General features: G+C 39.5%; 1 protein-coding gene across 2 annotated transcripts in view; it reads right to left on the bottom strand.

The window, feature by feature from the left end:
• TBCA (tubulin folding cofactor A) overlaps nt 1-25487 on the bottom strand; it is a 69834-nt gene that overhangs the window by 20680 nt on the left and 23667 nt on the right. The window contains exon 2 of one of the 2 annotated variants that reach the window (XM_080573458.1): nt 15431-15543. In XM_080573458.1, the coding sequence (XP_080429584.1) occupies nt 15431-15483 (53 nt within the window). In that variant the 5' untranslated portion in view covers nt 15484-15543. Of the gene's footprint in view, nt 1-15430; nt 15598-25487 lie in introns of those variants that run through there. The other variant, XM_080573457.1, reaches the window with a different exon arrangement.

Raw genomic sequence — 25487 nt, 5'->3', positions numbered from 1 at the left:
AAACCTAGCTATTCCAAGCTGTCTTGTACATGCAGGTATACTGGGTAAAGCACTAACAGAGACAATCTTCTTTAGGAATTTATTTTATTAAAAAAAACACCACGTACTTGCAATGTGACTTCAGAGTTTTATATATAGCATATTCTTGCTACAGATTAACATCTACTTCGCTAAGCTCATGTGATCTTCATTTAAATAAATAATAATAAAAAAATCTTGTTCATTCTGACCTAAGCAGGTAGCAGGCAACACAATAAATAAACTACTCCAAAGGCTTCCACTACTTTAATTGCAACCACAGCTTTCGGTTTTCATTAAAAAGGAAGAAAATATTTTTTTTCTATTTTCGAATGTGTACATAAACGAGCAAGGGAAATACCTGATTTAGGTCCACTCTATTGAACGTCATGTTGAAAGGGACATTGGCAATTTCTTAAATTCCTGAAAAGACCACTTAAGGAATGTTTGTGACTATTAATTGTTTGTGACTATCTATTAATTAAACAGGACTATATTTATTAATTTGAATTAATTTGTTTACTGTCCTGCCTAATATCCACAAGTTCCTACAAGGGCCAAGAAGAGTATTCCTCTAAATTACATTTGCAAATGACTGCCCATAGTTTTTTTCACTTAAAATGTGTCTGTAAGGTCAATCTAGTCTGAAAGCAATCAGTACTTTTGCTCACCCTGTAAAACATGCTGAAAATCTTTGGGAAGTGGCTACAGAAGCCTTCTCAGTCCAGTTTTGGTCAATAAGTTTATACACTTTTCAAACATTCAAAGTCCAACAAGGGTCTGTTCTTTTTAATCTCTACATACATTCAGTATGCACAAAGAGAGCAAGCAAGTCAAAAGCATGCCCTGTTATCTAGTGTAATTTCTTTGGAGAATCTGCAGTTAGAAGTACAGGAAGTATAGGACCTTTCCAGCACAAGCTTCTTCATCCCATCTTCTCCCAAAACCTCAATGACTCCAAAACCTCTCTACTACATTGGTCCCTTTTTAGTGCATGGAGAGAGGAAGAATAAAATTCAATTTTTACCTTTCTTAACTCTTCAGGTATTCTTTTTCTAAATAAAAAGAGATCCTTATGAATACCTTAATTAACTTTATTAGCATATTGGAAGGGAAATCATTTAGATATTAGCTGCAAATTTACCCAATGATTTTTGTCTTAGTAGGTACAAAAATACAAATATCTATAATATAAGCATTAATGAAATGAAAAAAAACCTTACAGTGAAACGGCTGGAATGTTTTTTGCCACTGTACTGTTAAATAACTTGTATCGTTTGATATTATTAGATAACATTACCTTAGCCAGATTTCAAAACAGGTGTAAGAAACCTAAGACATCTTATGTCTACTGGAAATCTTCTGAAGTTGACAGTAGCTTACATTAATTTCATTGAGAACTAAGTTTATTAGTAATAAATTCTTTTGAGCATATATAATAGTGTATCGCTTGCTATTTATATATATATTGAGATTTAAATACCACCTAAATCCCTAAGTATTATAACTTAAAATGTGTTTGGACAGTGATGAAACAACCCACAGATTAAAGGTACAAGATGAATCAAGGAGTTTTCAGTATGAATCTCACATTGCTTCCAATGAAGTGCACTGTATACATTTTGTAAAGGAAGTAAAATTTGCCATGGTAAACAACAACAGCAACAACAAAAAAAAGCAGAAACTACATACTGTTATTCTTTGGCTGTTTTATAAAGAAAAATTGTACTCCCCACCCCTCCCCCCAGAGCTATCACTACAGTCTGTTTTAAACACAATGAGTTTAAACACAGAGTAAATGCAGTGCATTTTTCCTGATACACTACCGATTTTTCCAGGGTACTCATATTTTCATAACAGACAGATTTATATTGAAAAGCATTTCTGTCACTGATGTCAGTAGGATGACTTTTTCTGGCACTCGTATCACTGGGAATTCACTTTTTCTTCCACATGTAGATGTACTTACTAAAGCCAAATATCTCCAACCTAACTTCCCATAACACAGCTAATGGTAGTCTGTGCATAGGAAAAGATGCATGTAGAAAAACTGAAGGTAAGTTGTTTGGCAATGAACTTTCAGAAAATTGGTATTTGTCAGCTGCCATGTAGTGGGGGGAAAAGTTTAGTGCCCCTTAGAAGAGGCGAGAAGTAACATAAGTCATCCATTTATTCATCGAAGGGAACAACACTGCAACCTTCAAAACATTACCATGAACATCACAGTTCCTCAACTGTAACCTAGGAAGATACACGTTTACTGTAGTTAATCCTGTGAAAACTGCTTAAACCTGAAGAGCAAAGTTGCACTCAAGTTACTGTTACCGTACTAACTGTGACTCAAGAAATTAATAATCTTTACTCCATAGCAAACCAAACCATTCCACAATTCTTTATCAGTGAATTTTACAGAACATTTTGAATATAAGTAGCTGTACGTGTACGTAGGAAGCCAGAAATAGGGAAGACAAATACTTGAGCATTCATCTTCAACTGAAGTGAAAAACGGTTGCCAAGGTTTGTGAGAGAACCACTGAAGCCCTGGACTACATCTCCCAAAAGGAACTTCCACTGCACATAAATAGAAGAGGTTGATGCTACCTCTAAGTAAGAGCCTCAGGCCATGACAGACTTATTCTGTCAATGACATAAGCACTTTAAAACACTTGCATACTTTCCCCTCGTAAGGATACAGCCATGTTCAAAAAACTGATTACTTATCTAACCAAAATACCTTTTATTTCTACTTTACCATTATCTGCCATGAATAACAATAATAAAAAAGCAAATTTGCTTTAATGATTTCTTGGATCTCTTCTCCCTCTGATTTGATTTTTTTTTTTTTTTTTTTTTTTTTTGCTTTGGGAACATCTGCCTTTTGGCCATAAAGCTGCTTCTTCACAATTCAATCTTCATCCTAAGGTTTCAACATAAGATCTTACATTTTAAGATATCTTAATGATTTGAAGAGGTTAACAAAGTTGCAATAAAGAGTAAGTTATTTAAAAGTCATACCAAAGAGACTGTCACGATTTAAGTGAAGAGGATAGTACATGTTACAGTTGGATCAGATGTTAAAAAATCTGCAAGAAGGAAACTGTGTGTGTGTATTTAACATTTTGAACATCCTATTCTGATTTCTGGCAAGTTTTGGCAAGCTTTACAGTTCAATGGGCCATAAGAAAGTATGTGAGAGCTTTAAACTAGAAATACCTGGTATATAGTCAAGGAACCAACTACTTACTGGAATTTTCCTTTAGTTTTTCCCCTTTTAAAATAAGTCTACTGACCAAAAATTCTCAAATTCTCTCCTTGCATTTCTTGAAATAAATAAGAAAAGTAAATATTGTCAAACTGCATCTAATATTAGCTGATTCTGATACTTCAAGTCTCCATTTATAATAGCTCTTTTCAGGCTACAAACTGCCTTAAATTTTCAGTGAAGACTCCCACATATTCAGTTTAAATCTACTGAAAATAAGCCTGCTTCCCTTATTTGTCTTTCGTGGACCCTGAAGCAGAAGTCCATGCCCCCAGAAATAGAGAAGAGATAACCCAAACAAAATAATAGTGTTTTATTAGCTTCTCCCAGTCTTTCAAAAATGAAAAAGAAGAAACATAAGATCCAATTATTCTGGACCTTGTCTCCAGTGGCAACCAGTAGTTAACTATTAGGGAAAGCATATAAAGAAGCAAATCAAGATTAAAGTGACATTTCCTATGGTATACCTACCTCCAAAAATCAAGTTAAGGACTTCTTAACAATGAAGAACAAAACTAAACCATCAATGTTTACTACACACTAGGTCAGCTCCTGGCCATGGCTGCTGCCCTTTTAAAATCCTTTACACATTTGATTTTCACATGACTTAACAATCAATTCCACAATTTGTTTGTTCTGCATTTAAAAGAAAATAAAAGAAACCCACACAGTTTTATTACTTCAAAGCTACAGCCTAAAACCATAAGAGCTGAAAGAGCATGAGAGAATCCTGAAACAGAAGGAAACAAAAAATTATCTATCTTATCCATATCATTATGATTTATTTCCTCACCTATTTTCCTCTACGCACTTTCAACCCACTCCTTAAGCTGAAGAGCAAAGTAACACAAGGTGGTTCAAGACTTTCAAAAAGCTGCTGCTAAAGAGAGGTCTGTGTATTGGGTTTACATGGCAAGGGTTTGGTAGCAGGGTGGCCTCTGTGAGCAGAGCCCAGCAGCTGCCCCATGTCAGATCAGAGCCAGCTCCAGACGGCTCCAAAAGGGACCCGCTGCTGGCCAGAGCCGAGCCAGGGAGAGACACCAGTTGAGCACCTGGGAAAGTAGACTGAAGAAAGGAGGGAAAAAAACTGCTGTGCAACAGCAGCTGGGAGAGAGGAGTGAGAAAGTGTGAGCGAAGCAGCCCTGCAGTCCCCCAGGTGAGTGCAGCAGGAGGTGCCCCAGGCAGGCAGCAGCAGTTCCCCTGCGGCCTGTGGAGAGGCCCCTGGTGGAGCAGGCTGTCCCCCTGCAGCCCATGGGTCCCACACGGAGCAGATCTCCACGCTGCAGCCCGTGGAGGAGCCCCCGGTGGAGCAGGTGGATGTGGCCTGGAGGAGGCTGCGGCCCATGGAGAGCCCCCGCAGGAGCAGGCCCCGGGCCGGAGCTGCAGCCCGTGGAGAGGAGCCCACGCAGGAGCAGGGGGTCTGGGGGGAGCTGCCACCCGTGGGGGACCCGTGCTGGAGCAGTTTGCTCCTGGGGGATGGACCCCGTGGTACGGAGCCGTGTGGGAGCAGTTCTTGAAGAGCTGCTGCCTGTGGGCAGCCCCTGCAGGCTCTGTTAGGGAAGGACGGCATCCCGTGGGAGGGACCCCACGTGGAGCAGGGGCAGAGAGGGACTGTGAAGCAGTAGAGGCGAAGCATCAGGGACTGACTGCAGCCCCCATTCCCTGTTCCCTGCACTGCTCAGTGGGAGGAGGTAGAAGAGGGTTGGGGGGGGGGGGGGGGGGGGGTTGGGCAGGGGGTTTACTTTGCGTTTAGTTTCTCACTGTTCTAGTCTGCTAGTGATATGCAATAATTTACATTAATTTCCCTATGTTGAGTCTGTTTTGCCCATGACAGTAATTGTTGAGTGATTTAAAACCTTGAGCCCTTTTCATTGTATTTTCTCACCCTTTCCCTTTGGGGATGGGGTGTGAGAGAGCAGCTGTGGTGGAGTTCAGCTGCCCAGCTGGGTAAAACCATCACAGTCTGCTCCCTGCCCTAGCATACATCTCTGCCAGCACTAATGCTCAAATAATCTCTCCATGAGCCAAATTCAGTTCACCAAACCAGCAAATTAACAAAGTAAGAAAAAAAGCTGACATTTTTTTCTTTTGCATTAAGCAAACTGAACAAGCTCAGCAAAAGGTTTGAAACTGATGTCAGAGAGACAAGAGAAGTGGATGGGGCAGGGGCCAGAATGAGACCTTCAGATTTAGGATGACACCGATTTCTCAAGAGACTACATCCTAGTCTATTTAGGATGCAGATTGGCAAGTGGTTTAGACTGTTCTAACTTCTGGCTGCTACTGAAAGAGCCACAGATTCCTCTCCTTTCTCATTTCCCAAAGGTACTTAAGTTCCTACCCTGTTCTTTATACATCAGTCCCAGTGTCATCTCCTGGAGTAGCAAGCAGAGCTACCACTCTGACCAGTGGATCACAGGAAGAGAACACAGTTTATCTTAAGGTTAACAGATGAAAAAAGTATGCACAATAGACAGGATGGCAGAAGGCTTTTTAAAAATCTTTTTCTTAATTTCTTTATATTTTCTAAAAACTTACATGTAACAGGAGAAACATCTGTACTAGAAAGACCAAAAAAAAACATCTTTCTGAGCCACAGTAATACGCACAAAGTAATAGTAGATGCTCAAAGTAAAAATTGTAAAGCAGTGTAAGAACAGCGTGAGCACACACTACTACTCTTGGTATGCCTTCCCCACTCCAACAAATCAGTTTGTGCACAAGCTAGAATGGTACTTATGTGCTTAAGCCACCAGACACAGACCACTCTCCAGTATTAGAAAAATCCACCCAAGAAGCACTTCCGTGGCTGAACTGAGTGAGCTCGGTGCAGCTCAGAAGATTAGAGTGGGGTCAGAATTTCTCAGGTTTGCTATTGAATAGTTTCACTGTTGAAAGGGCATGCAGGGTAAGGAATTGGCTGGATTGTACCACTCAGGAGTTGAGGTCAATGGCTCTACGTCCATGTAAAGATCAGTGACAAATGGTGTTCCTCAGAGGTCAGTACAGGGACCAGAGATGTTTAACATAGTTGGTGACAAGGACAGTGGGATCGAGTGCACCCTCAGCAAGTTTGCCGATGACACCAAGCTGTGTGGTGCAGTGGACACGTTGGAAAGAAGGGATGCCTTACAGAGGGACCTGGGCAGGCTTGAGAGGTCGGCCTGTGTGAACCTCATGAGGTTCAACAAGGCCAAGTGCAAGGTCCTGCATCTGGGCTGAGGCAATCCTAACCAAGCACCGGTGCAGGCTGGGCGAAGAATGGATTGAGAGCTGCCCTGAGGAGAAAGACCTGGTGGATGAGAAGCTCCACAGGAGCTGGCCATGTGTGCCTGCAGCCCTGAAAGCCAACCGTATCCTGGGCTACATCAAAAGCAGAGTGGCCAGCAGGTGGAGGGAGATGATTCTGCCCCTCTGCTCTGCTCTTGTGAGACTCCATCTGGAGTGCTGCGTTCAGCTCTGGGGCCTCCAGCACAACAAGGACATGGAAGTATTAGAACATGTCCAGAGCAGGGCCACGAGGATGTTCAAGGGGCTGGAGCACCTCTCATATAAGGACAGGCTGAAGGAGTTGGGGCTGTTCAGCCTGGGGAAGAGAAGGCCCCGGGGAGACCTTAGAGCAGCCTTCCAGTACCTAAAGGGGGCCTGCAGGAAAGCTGGGGAGGGACTCTTTGTCAGGGAGTGCAGGGATTGGACACGGAGTAATGGCTTTAAACCAAAAGAGGGTAGGTTTAGATTAGATATAAGGAAGAAATTCTTTACTCTGAGGGTGCTGAGGCACTGGAACAGATTGCCCAGAAAAGCTGTGGATACCCCATCCCACAAGGTGTTCAAGGTCAGGCTGGATGGGGCTTTGAGCAACCTGTTCAGGTGGAAGATGTCCCTGTCCATGGCAGGGGAATTGGAATTATATGACCTTTACGGTCCCTTCCAACCCAAACCATTCTGTGATGATTCTATGATGATCTCTTCAAAACTAATGTTAACATTAACCACAGTGTATTAACATATATGCTAAGCATCCAGAAAACTCAAAGCTGACAAAATTGTATTGAGTAGATAATGAAATAATCTATGCTGACTTACTTCAAACCTAAAAATCAATAATAGCCTAACTGGTTTTATGGTTTGTTGCTTTTGTTTTGTTTTTTAGTTATATGCACATTCCCGGTTTCACTGAGGCTGCGTAAGCTCATCTACATTACAAACCAGGGCCTAGGTGGAAAAGTCAAGGAAGAAAGGAGGCAAGAAATACAGTACTTGACACAGATATCACCAACTGCTGTATCTTCTCAGCCATCAGTAACTGACTGCTTTTGATTTGGACCAGACCTCTTATTTATGCATTCATTTTCTTGACAGCAACAAAATAATCAGAAAAAAAAAAACTTCTTGAGTCAAATTGAGGTATAACAACATACAAGTATATACATATCATTTTTAACTCCTCCTGTATCTATATAGCTCACAAAACTAAGCTACCAGGACATTTTCAGGTTAACTTTGCAGGCTTGGCACTTGTCACAGATTACTACTGAGAAGATTGTGAAAATCAGTTACAGGGTATTTCTGAAGTTAGAAAATTATTTCAATTTAAAAATGACTTGGTTTTAACATTTTATAGCATATTTTTAATAATAAGATGCAATGTACCATTTTTAATTTAAATTTTAGATCTCTCTGAATCTCCGGGGCTTCACATTTTGGCCCTGCCTCTCAACACTTATTTTCCTGCTCTTGCAATACGTTCATGAAGTTTTATTTTTTCCCCAAAAATTCTCATGGAGTGAGGAATGGGAGAATCCAACAGCCAACATGAAAGCTTAACTTGTACACTATTCAAAAAGCAGATTTGTTGGCTATGATACTGCAAGAAGCAACTTGGATGGTTGGGGTCAAAGAAGAGAAAGGGGACTGAAAAGATACTGAAAGAGCTTCTCTGATGGGCTGAAGACAAGAGCTGGAGAGAAGCAAAAAGTTTATCAATGAAGTCCAAACAGATTCTGAAGCAGCAAAAATTCTGGGAGAACAGCACAGAAGGCAATTGGATAGAGGTTGAAAGTTGTAAATGTAAAGGAACATGAGAACTTCACTTCTAGAGATGGGAGAACAAAGAACAAGGCTTCTGTGGGGTCAACTGCCTCCCTCCCCCGCAACAGAAGTAGAACAGCAAAGTGGAAGTGTTACAGCGATGATCAAACTTAAACAGAATTAAAGACAAACTATGTCTGTAGACAGTTCACGATGGATTGGGAAAGAGGCTGAGTACAGTTTAAGGAAAACATAAAAACATAATAGGTCCCGTGATCGTAAAGAAGATTTCCACATGTACAATGCACAGAACTTCCTAATATTTAACTCAAAGTCTAGCCAGGATGGATAACAGTTGTTAAGACAGCTGTAACTCATCTTCTGTATACAAAACACTACCATAAATTTAATATAATTGTTTTTCCATACATCCACATTCTAATGCAGCACACAAAACTATCATTTGTAACTGTTTTATTCACTTAGTTGAATATGTGGCTCCATGCCATGGGTTAGAATCCCATGAAGAAAATGCACAATCATACACAAGACAACAGTACTAAAAGTATGCATAATGTCATCAAACAAGGGTTGCTAAGCAACTATTACTACACCATTTCCCTAAATTTTAAAGACTGCTGAAAGTTTTTAAGGTTGGAAAGACACACCTGTGCATAGGTACCCAAATTCAAGATTATATAATTTCCTCCTTAACATAGTATTACTACTGACACCTATGGTGATACACCTGGTGCGTCACATAGTTCTGCCAATTAAGATGACATCAACTTATTACTATGGTCAACATGGACATGCATGAGATTATTTTTGTGTTAATAATTATCTTCTGCCCCCTGAGGAAAAAATATGAGATTTATTTCACTGGAGGCTTTTATATTATTTTTTTTTTTCAAAAGAGGTAATTGCATGGAGGATGGAATGTGAAGGAGGGAAACTTTTAAAGGTCTGAACACTACTAATTTAAATTTCCCCAAAAGGGGACCAGCGTTTATATCTATCTACTCAAAAGGTAAAACAAATCAAAATATATTTTTAAAAATCTACACAAATTTCACAAAAAAAGCTGTGCTCTTCTCACAGCTTCAAAAGAAAAAGAAAAAATCTGTGTTCATACTGTTTGGTAGCCCTGAAGTTTAAAAGAAAGCATGCATTTAAAAACACAGAAAAATAGGATCCCTTTCAAACAAGTAGCTTTGCTTCTGGAGAATGGAGTCAACTTGCAATTACCCTTAAATTAATCACCTGGATTGCCAACCGTGCACATCACAGATGTTAGACAGCACTGTGTAAATGCAGTTGCAAAACTGTGTAAACGCAGTTGCAGCATTTTCACAGTTAGTTCATACAGAGAAGGCTTTCTGTGGGACAGAGACTAAGTTAATAAATCTAAAAGACTGTAGTGTCCTTCAATTGCAGGGCCAACTCAAGACTTTTTGTAGGGGATCCTGATGCCAAGAGCAGTACAAGAGGTACTCAAGACATATCTAAGTAGGTCTGGACCAACAAGAAATTCGTATAGCTCTGAGCCCGTTTACAGGGTGTGCTGTTATGACTCCAGGATTGAACTGGCCACAGCCCTAGACAGCAGCTGCACGATGCTCCTGCACTATGAGAAAGGTTATTTAATTTGGATACAGAGCCAGCTTGTATCCAATAGCGCATGCAATATATTCACCCTCCTGAATCCCTGTGCTCTTGGATGTGCAGTGTAAACACATGAAATAGCTTTATCATGCTGACTCAGTATAGCTGAGCAGCTCTGCAGATCATTCCCCAAAAACCCATATAACTCAGGATATCCCAGCCTTTTCCATTAGTTGAGCTAATGTGCAGTTGTTACATACAATCTTCTAACTATAATGAGAATAAAGAAAGGAGACTTGAGTTTCTTCTCAATATATTAATGATAAGAATAACAACTGGTGCCCGTGGCTAATGGAAAACGAGTAAAAAAAATCAACAGTTCTAGTGGTGGTCAGAGGACTAAGACCATTTGTGATTTTCACCAGAAATAGCAAATTTCTTGAGTAATCAAGAAAATTAACTAGTTTTGTGCTTGAATTACCAACTGTCGCCATACAGAAAAAAAATGAATTCTCTGCAGTATTTCATGTCACTTGTACAAAATGTATCATGAACACAGCCATACAATAATTCAACTTTAAAATGTTTACAATTATATTTAAAAGAAACCAACTGTTTTGAATAACTTTTAGAACTTTCTGTACTTAGAAAAAAAGATGACAGCGTAATCTACTTGGTAACGTAATTTACAACGATAATATTTTACAAAGAGAAAAAGTAGAATCCTTGCCAGTGGTATAGGCAAAAAAAAAAAAATCTTGGGAAGATTCCATAGTTTTAGAAAGGTGGTTTTAAAAAGGGCTGCTTCACAAAAATCAATACACTTTCCCCATAGGTTCATGATGTAAAATTCTATAATCAAGGCTTGTAGATTCGTAATTATGGTATGTCAGCCACATTTAAACAAGAGTGTTAAAAGATTGTTAAAGTTAAACTAACACAATTGCAATGTGAATTGTCTTAGTCTCATTCTAATCTACTGGTGTCACTTCCATTTAATCAGACAGAAACTATGGGCAAATGTCAGTGCTATTTTCACATGCCCCAACTTACTTTGTTCACAGTAGTTTTTAAAACCATTGCCAACCTGAATTGAGTATAAGATATTTAATTTTTTTTAAATCAATTTACTTACTGTCTGGCACGTTTTCTGAGAGTAAGATGATTTTGAAGTCACTAAACAGAAGTAGTGCTTTCTTGGACATAAAACACAAATAGAAAAAGTATTATTATTCATGCTCATCAAATCTACTTATCTGAATTCTGGTTAATGTAGGTATACAATCACCAAGAGCCTAGCTATCAATTTTATCAGAAAATGCAAAAAGTTCTCCCCATTCCTCGAATATTCAAGTTCCTTTCATCAATACACAACAAATATGAAACACAGAGTAAATTATCCACAACTATAATAGACAGTCTCAAGAGGGGTACATGAAGAATCTATGATATACAGCTAAAAAAATCCCACATTAAAATCCCACATTAAGCAGCTGTTTTGTTCTTAGCTCAAAAAAAGTGGTGAGTTAAGAAACTGCTAAAAGATTAGAGTGGGCTACAGCAGGTGATTAAAAAAGACAAAAGAAATGTCAAGAAAGTTCAGAACACCCTGGCAGTTCCTGTCCTGTATATATTTTTTTTTTTATTCTCATAGTCTGAGCATTGACTGCTTCAAAAAATCAGCTTTACAGACTAGGTTCTTCTCAGAAAAAAATAAGGAAAATTAATTTAAGCCTTAAGTCAGTCAATTTTGGCATGTTAAGCTTCTGTATGAATCCTCTCAAACATTATGAGTAAATACCTATATAATTGCTCTATTATTTTCTATGGAAGATATTAACTTTCTTAAGTTGACTCAAGTCACATGCACACCAGCTATAGTACAGGGTACTGAACAATGCTTCTAGTTTTAGAAGGAGGGGTGGAGTGAGACAGAGCCATGACTCTTCTTGCATCTGTGGGCAACTGACAGACATGGGAGCTGCTGCTACTGTCATCAATACCTAGGCAACACCCCTTACATCCCATGTGCTTGGGCTGTAACTACGTCCATGTGAAAAGTGTACAATTTCTAATGATGCATTACATTAACAAAATATAAAACATTATCACTCTGTTAAGCATTTAAAAAAAAAAAAAGATTTTAAGAGAGTTGTGGGGTTACAGGGAAAGAAACAAGAAAGTTAACTTTAAGCGTGTCCATTCTTTCACAACCATTACCAAGACATACCATCTCCCCCACAGGGACTGTAAGATAGCATTCCTTTTCTCCTTTAAAAAAAGAAGTTACCTTTACTTACAGGCCAGCTACAGCAGAGTAACAGTAGTTCTGCGTATTGTTACCACACAAAAAACACAAGCTATGCTTACTTGCTTATTTACACAGCCTTTCTCCAAAAGCAAATCTGAACCATGTCAACTGCACTTGTATTGTCACTTCCTTTGTACTAGCCCTGACATGTACACAGTTCTGTGGCAAGCCAGTCCAATTAGGCCTCATCTTTCAAAATAACTTTTTTATTTTTTTTTTAAGTCTAACTTATTTTTCAGTCTATCAGCTCCCTGAAATATTCAGATGTGTGGCTCCCTGAGGAGGAGGCTGTAACACAGCAGTTCAGATTTAGATTCTTTAATTGCAGTCCAACACTAAGTCTTCTCCTACCACAACTGGCAATTGTTTCACCTCGGTTTCACCTCAGCTCACCTATCCAGAGCCCCTGAACTATGCTGTAACTTATTAAATATTGTGTTACCATTGCTCTTAAGAGGCCACAGGACTTGACTTGGCTAACAAAATAGCTCTCAGGAGAAGTCATGCTTTGTTTGGACTTGTTTTGGGCAGCCTAGAGTTTTCTTTTACCAGTTTAACTGTAACTGCTATGACTGGGTGATACTTACTTCGTTTGTGCTTTTGCTCACTTTGTACAAACATGTAAGTTGATGTTATTGTATTGAATTTTTAAAGAAATTATTTTAGGAAGAATGAGTTGTCTCTGACTTTGAATTACAAAAGCAGCATAAAAGATCAAATCTGGTAAGAGCAGGAACATGGGATGATAGCAGAGCCTTTGAAAACACAGTCACAAGAAGATGCTGAAATGTCCCACTGCTATGAACAACTTACCTACAGTCAAGTAGTGATCAAAGGAATGCAACCCTGAGAGATGGGTAAAACCAGTTTCAAGATAACAAAGAACAATTATCCAATGTATGTAGAACACACTATATACAGTAAAATCAGATAAAAGGTGGAGCACGAAACAATGAAGAAAAACTAACATGTCAGACTCAGAAAAGTAAGAAACCATCAACATCATTTTCCTCCCAGCAAAAGATCTGGGATGTTCATGACTTGCTCAAATTTGTGCACTACCCACTACCATATTGAGCCAACAGCCTTAGGACCCAGAAAACCAATAAAAGGGAGAGTATAACATCAGGGAAAAGGTGCTATTAGAAGGAAAGTAGAAACATCAGAAGCTTTGGGTATATATAATTTTAACCGTGTATTATTTGAACTGTGTTAGTATCATTGTAACTGGACTAATACTGAGTGGGAACTTCAGCAGCCTACTTGAGAACTTGGATGCCACACAGTTGTCTCAGTATCAAAATAAGCATTCCTGGACTTCCAAGCATGACATGAATAAACAGAAGAGCCACACAAACAAAAAGAAGTTCTTCACATGCAATTGTGAAGAAACGTACCAAGTTCTAATCTCTTGTTCTCAGCTCCCTCAGACTCACTGAAATTGCAGAAGCAGATAAATTCAAACAAAGAACATTCAAGCTCATCTCAGAGCGAGAAGCACTGAGGACAGTAGCATACAGATGTCGAGCCCACTCCTTGCACTGAACAACCATGCTGGGATCATTAAACTGTTTACAGGCCCAAGAGGACGTACCACACAGCACAGCATTCAACATGTGAACATACAGGCCTGCAACAGCTCTGACTGACTGGGGTCTCCACACAGGTCATTGTCTGGCGTAGACTTTCCCTGTTTTCCAGTCTATGAACTGAAAGCCTTTCAGGTAGCTTCTGTGATGATGTATGAAGTAATGGTCATCTGAAGTGCTATTAGATACTACTACACTGTTAGATACTGTTACAAAACTATGAAACAGCAGCAACAAACCAGTACAGAAACTTCCATGAACTACTAAAGTAAAAGTGTACTGTATTAGATATATTTTTCTCAGAAGGACCTAGACACCAACAGATTCTTTTGACTAGAAGAAAGAATACACACATCCCTCCAAAAAAAACCACACCAAAAACTAACTCTAGTTTTGCCACACTTCAGAATACTTTGCCTATGAGCACTGACACAAAACACCACAAACTTCCAAATGTAAAGATGCCATTTATAACGTTGCTGTCCAGCAAAGCCAGTAACCGTAACGTAAGTCTTGAAAGGGACCCAGAGCAAGAGGCAGTCACCATAACAAAGGTCTTGAAAGGGACCCAGAGCAAGAGCCAGTCACCATAACATAGGTCTTGAAAGGGACCCAGAGCAAGAGCCAGTCACCATAACATAGGTCTTGAAAGGGACCCAGAGCAAGAGGCAGTCACTAAGCCACTCAATCAGACCACACTAAAGTTACCTGGCTTAAAAACAACACATGCTCATGATTTGCATGCCATGCACAATGAGAAAAAACAGGATACTAGAATTACAGAATCAACTTCTCGCTTGTGGCAGCACTTTAGAACTGCTCCCCAGTTTGAGCCTAGAAACCCAAATTGTTATCTAGAATGAACATGATAAACCTTTATCCATTTTACTTTTCTAGTCTGAAGTCCAATCTTTCAAACCTCATCAGATATGAGGAGTTGTGCCCATTTTGCTTTTAGGCTTTTACTGATGTAAATTAATAAGTTATAAGAGAAAGCTGATGGCATGAAACTGGACTATTTAACATCCTGATCCTGCACACATACTAATTTCTATGCTTGAGTCAGTGCAGTCTTCGTAGGTTCTAGCCTTAATAAATCCCACTGCATCCAAACATTTAACATCAAAGCCTTGTACTTATGGTCATAACACGAGCAATTCACGTGGATAACCTGCCTTTTTCTTAAAAATGGTGTGTTAAAACTAGACAAACCCGAGGCTCGGGTGTCACGCCGACAACAAACTGGGCAGCGTGACCTACAGAACCGCGAGCACCCCACCCCACAGTTGTTTCGGTAACGCAGCTAAGACTCGCAGCAAGTGAGCCCCAGCAGGGCAGCCCGACCCCCGGGGGCTCCCGGGATCGTTCAGGCCCCGGAACGACCCCCACACACCACAACCCCCCGGCTGCGGCAGGGAGAGGAACAGGCCTCCTCCTCCCGGGCACGGCGGGGCGGGAGGAGCACCGCCAGCGGCGGCAGGACCCCAGCCACGGTCGCCCGGCACCGCCCTGGGCCTCCCTCAACGGCTCCCAACGGCTCCCAACGGCCCCCAACGGCTGAGGCGCGTGGCGGAGCCGGGGGGCGGGGATGGCGGCGCCCTGCCCCGCACTCACCGCTTGACGACGCCGGCTTTGATCTTGATCTGCCTGAGGCGGGGGTCGGCCATGGCGGTAGCGGCGCGGGCCGGGGCCCAACGGCGCTGAGGCGGCGGCTGCGGTGGCGGCGGTGACGGCGCGTCGCCCTCACTGCGCAACACCGCCGTGCGCATGCGCACAGCGCGCGGCGCCGGCCTGGGCGGCACCACCGGGAGAGGGGGGCGGGGCTCTGCGCTCAAGCCTTGCAGCCCCCCCCGCCCCCCTGCCCGTGGAGGCGTCCGGCGGGATGGCGCCGTTCCCATAGCGACCGGCAATGGCGGGCGTCGCGCGGGCGCGGTGGGCTCCGCGGGGCTGCGGCCTCCGAGCCCGGCGCCTGAGGGGGGTTAGCGGGCGGCGCAAAACACGCGGCCGTTATAACGGAACGGCACCTTTTAAAAATAATAATTATCTCAATGATTTGTCCTCCGTGTCTTCTGATACTATGCCCAGCACAAATCACCTATATATTATTTTTTTTCATGAGTACACTCACAAAAAGATGGAGTCCAGGCCAGGTTCTGCTCCAACTCTAATATAAGTTGGCATGTGGCATGTAACAAGCACCAAAAGGAGTTTTCCTGCTGTTAAAACAGCTGAAAAGGCAACATTAGTACTGGTAGCTTCAGTCCTAGCGTTGTGCGTGAATGGTGGTTCAAGGAAGGTATTTCTTCCTTCGTGCTAGTTAGTTGATGCTAACTAAAGGGAGTGAATTCTGGGAAATGAAATGAAATGAAATGAAAAAAATAAATAAAATAAAATAAAATAAAATAAAATAAAATCCTGCAGGTCAGTGTTTGCAAGAACTTCCACTGTATGAGCATTTAAATTAATAGGAAAAAAATAATTTCAACAAATAAATAAGGCAACTATAATAAATAAGATAACTACAGCTGTGCTACAGATCCCAGCAAACCTCCCAAAAGGCCAAATCCACCACAGCCTTGGCTGAGCCAAGTCAATGCTTGCATGTTTGAATTCAGCCACAGTGTTAGGTGGGGCTAAAGCTATGCTCTGAGGATCGTGGCCATACCATCTGCCTCAGATGGTCCTTAAATTAGCAGCCTGTCCGCCTCCTAGGATCAATGGAAGATGGCAGCCACCTCTCTTAAACGCCCCGAACAGCTCTCTGGAGGAACGTGTATTTTTTCATTGCCTCTGTGGGGAGAAATAGGTCTTCAAATCAGCAGCCTGAATAAACCTCATGAATATCTGTGGTCTGGACAGAGGCTTACGGAGGTGTTCTTTCTTTGATACACAAACCTGATGCCACTTGTGCAGCCAGAGGAGGAAGGAGAGCAGTGTTCTGGCAGATCAAAAACAGCACATGGATACTTCCTTCCTTCAATGGAAACCCGTGTCTTGTCGATCCAGCCTCAGAAAGTTACAGCAAGTCATTCTTGGGCTGAAGCTGTTCTCTCAGCACCTCCAAGGCAGTGAGGCTGTCCCCTCTGGAAATACAAACCGGTACATGTTTGCTACATTGCCACATTGGGCCTACACATGAATTTATTCTTCTGAAATCTTCTCTCCTATGTCACATCTACATTTGACATAGTTGTTACAGAACCAAGAACAACAATTAGCTGTTGGGAGAAAAAAAAAAAAAAAAAGCTATTAAAAATAGTAACTCTTTTATTTCAAGTGCTGCGTTTCATATTTAACCTTGAAACATTGACTCACCTCACAAAGAATGTTAAGACTCAGCTACTAAACTGTAAAATACATTTGTTTTCCTAAATTTAATTCAGATAACCAAACTAATGTTAATATACCAAGTATGAGTTCATATTTAAGCATGTAGGGTGGTAACATGAAAAGAGTGCTAATGGTAGATGCTAAAATATGTTGATCTACTTTATGGTTAGGAAATGTTGGTGTTAGTACCTGGAAATTATAACCTAACAATTAAAAATGATTTTATTTCAAAGGATCAGATCTGGATATCCAGGAAAGCATGTATAATGCTCTCCCAGGCAGACACATCTTTTTAATCAAAATGGTTTTTATTTTTATTTTTTCCAGAACTCCTTTGAAATAATTTCTAGCCTAGTCAGTTGCAGATACATTTCCAAATTAATTAGTCTCCATTATGAATACTATGAGCCTTGCTGTACCTTTCAAGTGGCAAAGAAACTGTCAATCCTACCACTCTTTGGAAGCATACAGCCTTTTTTTTTTTTTTTGGTTGAACATTTTTCATATCAATTTGCAAGTCATGCAAATTAATGAAGTTTCATTGGATTGTGTAGTGGGGTTACTAAAAATACCAGGGCTGGTTCTACTGTTGCAGTGGAGCTATTTTGTATTGTACCGCTGCTTCATTGGAACTACAAAACCAGTATATTCACCAGCTGATATTGTTCAAATTTAAGGCCTTACACTACTTCCACCTATGTTGCTTAGGCCAGAGTGTACCTTGCAGAAGGAGGTGCAGTCACCTCTAAAATCCACTAATCCCCAGTGACAGTTTCCATCTTATTGTTCATTACTAGTTGGTTTAGACAGCCTAAAAAAACTGTCCATAGCTGGGCCAAATATATGTTCACCTCAGCTGAGGATTGAGACCATTACTTCAATAAGTAAATGTTCACTCAGCTTTTATACTATTTCGTTTATCTATCAAAACCATCTGTGCAGTGTGAATATAATTTCTTTTTTGTTTATGATAAAACAAAATGTGGAAGTTATTTAGTATTCAAGTTTTTTATTTCTCTGTGTGTGTGTGTGTGTCTGTGTAGGGAAGGAGAATTTCCTTCTACCTCCCTAATGGGTAATGGATAAATAAGATTAGATTTTCAATAAAGCTTGGTAGTGTCTCCTCATTTTTTTTGAGGAGAATGAATTAGTCAGTAGATAAAATTAACCTCTGTACAGCTGGCCAGCACAAAGCTAAAGATTTTGAAGTGCACAAGAATGAATTTCTCTGGTTGGAGCATACAGAGTAGTATTAGTATTGTACTTGTAGTGTAGATCTCTCTACCCAATTTTTTATCAGGTGATCATCGCTGGTGAGAATGATGAACCCCACACACCTAGAATGCCTAGATAGCTGTTCAGTGCCAAAAATGTAGGCAAGGGCTATAGGTTTAATAGTCTAACCATAGCCATGTAGCCATGGGACAAAGATAAAAATCGGTGCATCTGCAGCATACCCACCGAACACTGTGAATCAGGAGGGAAGTAAGTGTTTTGTTACAGGAGAGGTCTGATTACACAAGAAAATTAGGTAAAGGAGAAATAACTCACTGGGCAGAAGTTGAAAAGTACTGGGGACAAAGTCTGTTCTTGTTTCTGCCTTTGTAACTTCACCAAATGCAAGGGCAGATTCTATTTTCATCTATACTTGTGTGAAAAGGAAGTCGTCCATTGGGATATGGTGGCATAAAACCAGAAGGGAATCTACTCATCTAGAGGAAAATGATGTAGACAGTACAATTTATCCTGTGTAGAGAAGGCAGCAATGGTGATTCCTCAAATTTTACACTAAGAGCATAGGTTACAAAACATCCCTCATATGGTTTTAAGGAGAGTTTAACTGAGCCTATAATAAATGCTAAGCTACAATTCAAACCTTTTGAGCTAACTCAGGGCTTCTTCTTCTTCCTTTTTTTTTTTTTTTTTTTTTTTTTTTCAGACCAACCATTAGGTGAAGAGCTGGAAGTAGTGAGGGAAAGGGGGATTTATGTGCATGCATCAAAAGGAGAATATATCCCTTTGCAAATGATTTCCATGGGTTCCCTGCTTACAAATGAAGAGATATGTGATATAACAAGTCATTGTTCTGGCAGACATTACAATCATGATGTGCAGTTTTTAATGCATCATGTTACATTAAGCTTAGCCCATGGTCTAACACCATGTAACATAAATTTCTGTGAAGGGAGTAACATAACATGATACTGTCTTTTAAAAGACATACATGATTTTTTCAGATCACCTACCTTTTATCCATGAATGCCCAATCCAAAAATCAAGGTGGCAGACAAAAGTGGAGTGAATGAGTATCCACAAACCAGAGTATTTATCTTGTGTAGTTTTGCTCATTGCTACCTGTAGTCAATGACTCCAGTCAATTTTTATGTGGTAATGCATGAGCAAAGTTGATGGACATATTTTTCTGTCACCCCTGGTTAGATTTTATTAGGGGTCAATCAAGGGAGACCTAACAGCCATTAAGACTGTAAAACACACCAAGAATCTTCACAAGTGTTTATTTCACAATACAGAGAGGGGCTTTGGTTTTGAACCTGTCACTAACACTATTTTTGTTACTTCCTTTTTATACTGCCTATGGGACAGTTTTTCTATTTTAACTGAGAGTCTCTAGCTGAGGAATATTTTAGAGTAAAACTCTTGTGTAAGTGGTTATCACTGAAATGAAACAAAATGAACTACTGATTTGACAATAACTGAATGTAATAAAATCTCCAGTGAAAAATCAAATTCAAATCTGAAGTTTAAAGAACTCACAGAATAAAGCTACATACATATGATCAATCTCTTTGAAAACAAACAAACAAACAAAAAAAAACAAATAACAAAAAAGGAGGGTGTAAATTTTACCTATCAATATATATATGTATATATATATTTTTCTTCTCATAGTCATTAAAAAGCTTCAGGATTTTTGAGGACCTTTTTATACAGACGTCTTGAAATTGCTTTTCAAAATCTGCTCCATTCCTGAGTGATAATGTCCACCATTATCTTTATTTTTATTTGAATCCTTTCTGTGGTAAGATACAAAGCAAAACATTCTGAAACCTGTGGAAATCAACTGACATCTGTGTGGGTTTGACTGATCACATGCTTCAGTGCAAAGTTTAAATACCAGCAAAAGGGATTCCTCCTTTTTTGGCCACATCTGAGAACCACAATTCTTAACAGATAATGAACCCTAGGGATAATATTCTCCATTGAAGATACAATCTTTGCCAGTGCTTAGCAGACAGGAACATGTTGGTAGCACACAATAGTAAAGAACTTTAAAGTAACTGGCACCAAGAAGGCAAATGATGGTAATATCCCGTATGGTGACACATAATATTCAGAAAGTCTCTCGTGAGTCAGTTAAATAGGAAAATAGTTTTTGCAGACCCTGGTATCTGAGCAAGAAGTATTTAGAAGGTCTAAGGGACATTAAATATATATGCTTTTAATAGGGCAGCAATTCTTGTTGACAGAGATAAACACACTGTCATGATATACTTTGACACTGTAAAGCAACAGGTATGAAATCACACTACATTGTCATAAAAAAATCTAGCACTATACCGTACCATTTTAACACACATTAAATAGTATGGAAATTGGTGTATTGTGAATTGGTAATTGTCATAATATGACAATTTCTGGTGAGTTCTTGCAGGAATCTGTTCAACACAGCTAAGCTGTTCTATTTATTTATTGATCTTCTGAGAGAAAATATAATTGCTAGCAAAGCCTGTTGCTGACACAAATGTTGGTGACATTGTAAGTAATAAGAACATATTAGTTCTGAAAGCAATCTGGGTTGCTTGGAAAAATAAACTAACTCAAAATGCATAATTTCAACACAGCAGAAACCAGGCTCATACATGTGGGAGAAAAGATCTTAGGTCAGACTTACAGGTGAAAAACCATGACTTGGAAACAAGTAAACCTGGAAAGAACCGATGAGTTGTGAGGGCTTTTCAGCTGAACAAGAGCTCAACTACAATGCTATGGCTCACACAGAGCAAATATCATCCTTGAATATAAGGACAGAGTCTTAATATCCAGCAATGTGAGGCTCTGACTGGAATTGCATACCCAGTTCTGCACTTTAAAATGGACAAAAATCTTGTAAAGCTCACAACAAATCTACAAGAGTGGTACAGTACATGAAGAACATACTGCACACAGAAATACACAAGAGGTTGTGCGTACTTAGTCAGCAAAGAAAAGAAGAGATTTGGTCAATCTGTAATCTACATAGAGAAGCAATTTCTGGCAGCAGCAATTTCAGAGCCCAGCATAAAGAGTGAGCAGTAGGGTGCAATGACAGGAACCTCAAATTAGTCAAAATTAGGGTAGAATTAGGGGGCCAAATTTTAAATACTAAACAATTAACTACCAGGAAAACTACTAATGGGTGAGGGAGCTTAAGACATGTAAGTGAAGATCATATTGTTTCTGGAAGATATGTTTCAGCTTAACTGCAAGCAAAGGCTCAGGGCAGATACAAGCAGGTGAAATCTGTGCAGGGATTTAGGCCAGACATCTTAACAGAAAATAATTCACTAAAAGTCTTGTCAAAACATTCACACATCTAAACTGAGTCACTATGTTCCTTTACCATTTTCTCTTCATTTTTCCTCATTATTCTCTCTACTTTTTTTGCCTGTTACCTTACATTCCTGCACAACGCTTTAGGCCACCCATTCAGAACAAAATGTAAGACTGAAGTCTTTCTCCTATACTATAAATTTTCTTATGGGGAAGGAAGCTGAGATAGAAATCTGTTTACTTCTCTTTTATGCAAAGGACATGGAGGTGTGGGAGAAGCTAGAAATAATTACAAGTAAACATCACACGGTAATTATTATTGCACTGATGATTTTGCTAAAATTAGCCTGATTAAACCAGCTTAATGAGATTTTCATATTTCTAGCCTTCAGTAAGGAATGAAAATGTTTCTATTTGCAGAAATATAATTTGTTGGTTTTGATATACATAAAGCTTTCAAAGTACATACTGGAGCAATCACTCCTCATCCAGGAGAAAACATGAGCGTATCAGGGAACTATGACCTTGAAATAACAGCTATACCTGAATACACTTTAGGAGCAGGTCTCGTCTTGCTTTATTTAAGCTGCATCAGGATTAGGTGTCTAGCCTGTTCCTATTAGGCTTCATTTACACTGAAGTGAAAAACATCTCCAGAGTTCAGTTCATGTTGGGTTTCTAAAGCTGTTTGGATGATTTTTCATGTATAAATGACTGAGGTTACATGAGATGAATCCCAGACTGAACGCTTAAATTCAAAGGGTGAGCCCCCCAGTCCAAATCTTTTTTAATTCTGAAGATGTTGACAGTTTGTAGGCATTCAAGTTTCCAACAATGACCATGGGAAACTTCTTTGTCACATGCATACACACCATGACACACCCGTGACTACGCTGGAAATCCCAGGGATGCTTTCTGTCACTAGTTCAACTCTGGAGTGACTGTTTGCTGTTGTTTTTACTGCACAGCTTAACGAAATGTACCCTGAGTTTAGAAGAATGTAGGTCAGTGCACACTTTTCCCTGATAGGAGAACAACCCCAGTGGGAGAACAGAAAGTATCTGGAAAAAGGTCTTTTTTTCTCCTGTTTGTGCTGTTGTATGTTTCCTACGATAATTCCATGTGACTGACACAGAGAGAGAAGAGGGACAGCCACCTCCCTGTGGGAATATATATGTATGCAAAATGGTAAAACCTCAGCAGGTGGATTAGCGAGGGCTCCTGTCTTAGAAAGTCCCCACTTACCTGGTTGTATTGGTAATGTCTTAGGAGGGCTTCCTTGGCAGAAGAGGGAATTCAAGTGAGGTGAAAGCTTGAACCACTGACCTATTGGATAAAGTAGGGGTACCAATGCATTTAAGCTTTTAAAGAAAAGATGCAGCCGTTTAAATCCATTAGAGAGTTCAGGCAAGGCATCCTGAGTTGAAGGAAGTACCTGAAAGTAAATCAGAGAAGGCCTTGAGAGGCCAAAGTGAGATGGTAGGTGTGCTTTTCCCACTGGTACTTTCAACAGTGCTCTGTTTGGTTTCTAGCTGGAAAGTTGTAATGCCCCAGGGGCTGTACTGGCAGCCCAGGAACCTGGTGTGAATGCTGGGGACTCCTAGACATGTTCAGAAGAAGTTAGACTATACATAGAGGTATATATTTAATTAAAAATAAAACAAAAAGAGACAAGAAGTCACATTAAGTACCTTAAAAATAGAACAGTGGAATTAGATTTAAAATACTGATAAACTTTACTAAAGCTTAGATTTTGTCAGCATTTATTTCAGTCCATCAGATGTCCATCAGAGTCCATGCTCCTACTTCTCAATGTCTCAAAGAAAGATACCTGAGAAATTAGTGCAAAAATTTTTAAGGTCAGCATGGACTGTACTAAAATATGCCTTCAAACCCAGACATTTATTATTTTTTTCTGCCTTTACTGTAAAGCTACTGATTTTTGCACTTCACAAATGTTTCATTTTACAAAATCCTCATTTGTTTTTGATGTTGGTTTTAGCTGAACTAGCAGATGCAGCAAATAATTTTGTAGTTTAATTTGTATTGCTCAGGCAAAATTCAGAAATCAGTTGAAAGATGAAAATGCAGGACTGTTTTCTCTTCCGGTATATTAATAAATATAAAAATAATAATTTTTAAAAAAGTGAAAAAAAAAATAGTACTGATAAAGCCTCAGTGGTGATGGGTCAGCTTTCCCAAGATATTTTGGTGCCTGGAGATGGAGGCAGATGACCATGGGGAGTTTTAAAATCCTTGCTACATATTAAATGCCTAACTTCTATTGACTTCAGTGGGAATGAGGCAGTAAGACATAGAGGTACTTCTGATAATCTCACTAGCCATTTACCTGCATGGTAGATATCTGACTGTTAGCTCCTGGATAAGGGAAATAATCTCTCACTTCACTAAATAACATATCCACTTCATTCATTTAATAATCTGGCTAGTTTAAAATACATTTCCTTTTTATGAGGAAAAAAGTGATGCCGTATGTTTTAGTTAAATGTAATTAATTAAACTGGTTTTATGAATCTAAGTTGATTTTTTTGTTTCTACCCCAATGCATTTTGAGATAAACCCCAAATAAAATCATCATTTAGTAAAGAAAATTCTTTGCTATTTTCTGAGATAGTATGAACATAAAACATAAGCATCTGAAAAAAATTACAATAATTCTCACTCTTTCACTGTGTATATTTCTGTGCTAAAATAAAAAGACATTGAAATGTATCAAATATACATTGCAAATACAGTTGCAAATCAGCATGTGTTAATCATCATGCCTGTCAACGAGAATGAAGATAATTACTGAGTACAAATTCAAAGCAAAAATTATATCATCTATTTAAATCAAAGTTTCCTTCTCACTGGTTTTAATCGTGAGTAAAATTGGAAGCTTAAATTACTATGAACAGGTAAAGACTAACACGGATCTGTAAGACATGGCCCTGTGAAATGCAGCCACAATTTCTTAAATCTGTTCTTTCCAGCACCACAAGAAATGATGCATCTTGTTCTCCTGTTTGTTGACCCAGATCTGTATATCTTAATCAATGCAAATATAACATGGTGTAAGTGACCTGCTCTCTGAGTTTATGAGTACCCTCATCTCTGTTGCCAGTATATCACAGGTAATGTTTGCCAGCAGTAACCTATAATTTTCAGAGCTTTTTCAGTTCTTTGTAACTCTACCCATGTAACAGCTGGGCCCTTTTAATACTTGTGTTTAATTCAGAAGTTTTCAGAACCCTCACCACATTCCTCCTCTGTGCCTGTCTGGCAAATAAAGTGTTACAGAGGGGAAGGACAGAGCCCAAATCTCAGACCATCAAGTTTAAAGGATATATACAACTTACAGCTCATAGGCATTGACCCTAAGATCTGCGAAAGCTTTGTTTAAAATGTGCATAGAATGAACTAGATCAAATCATAATGCAGAATAATTTGATGAAAAATAACATCTTCTTTTCACTGACACTCAGACCAAAACATTTTATCTCATCATTTTCTACATTTTGCTGTGTCTTGCAGGGAAAGCTGGGAGAGGCGGGGTGAGTGAAAATTTCTTAGTTGAGTGCATGTATAATGAAACTTGTGTGCATAACTTTTTTGTGCCACTCTGAAAATTGCCTCCTACTGCATTTCTTTGAGTCTAGAAGAATAACCTTTATATCTATAAGGATTATAAAAGGCCTAAAGTAAACATTTAATGGAATGGAAACAATAATGTGACATCATTCCAGTAAATACAGCTTTGTGCTGTGCAGCTTCTTTTACAATAATGGTG

This window comes from Anser brachyrhynchus, assembly GCF_964034855.1.
Source record: "Anser brachyrhynchus genome assembly, chromosome: Z".
Taxonomy (NCBI): domain Eukaryota; kingdom Metazoa; phylum Chordata; class Aves; order Anseriformes; family Anatidae; genus Anser; species Anser brachyrhynchus.
This window is presented reverse-complemented; position numbering and strand designations above follow the sequence as displayed.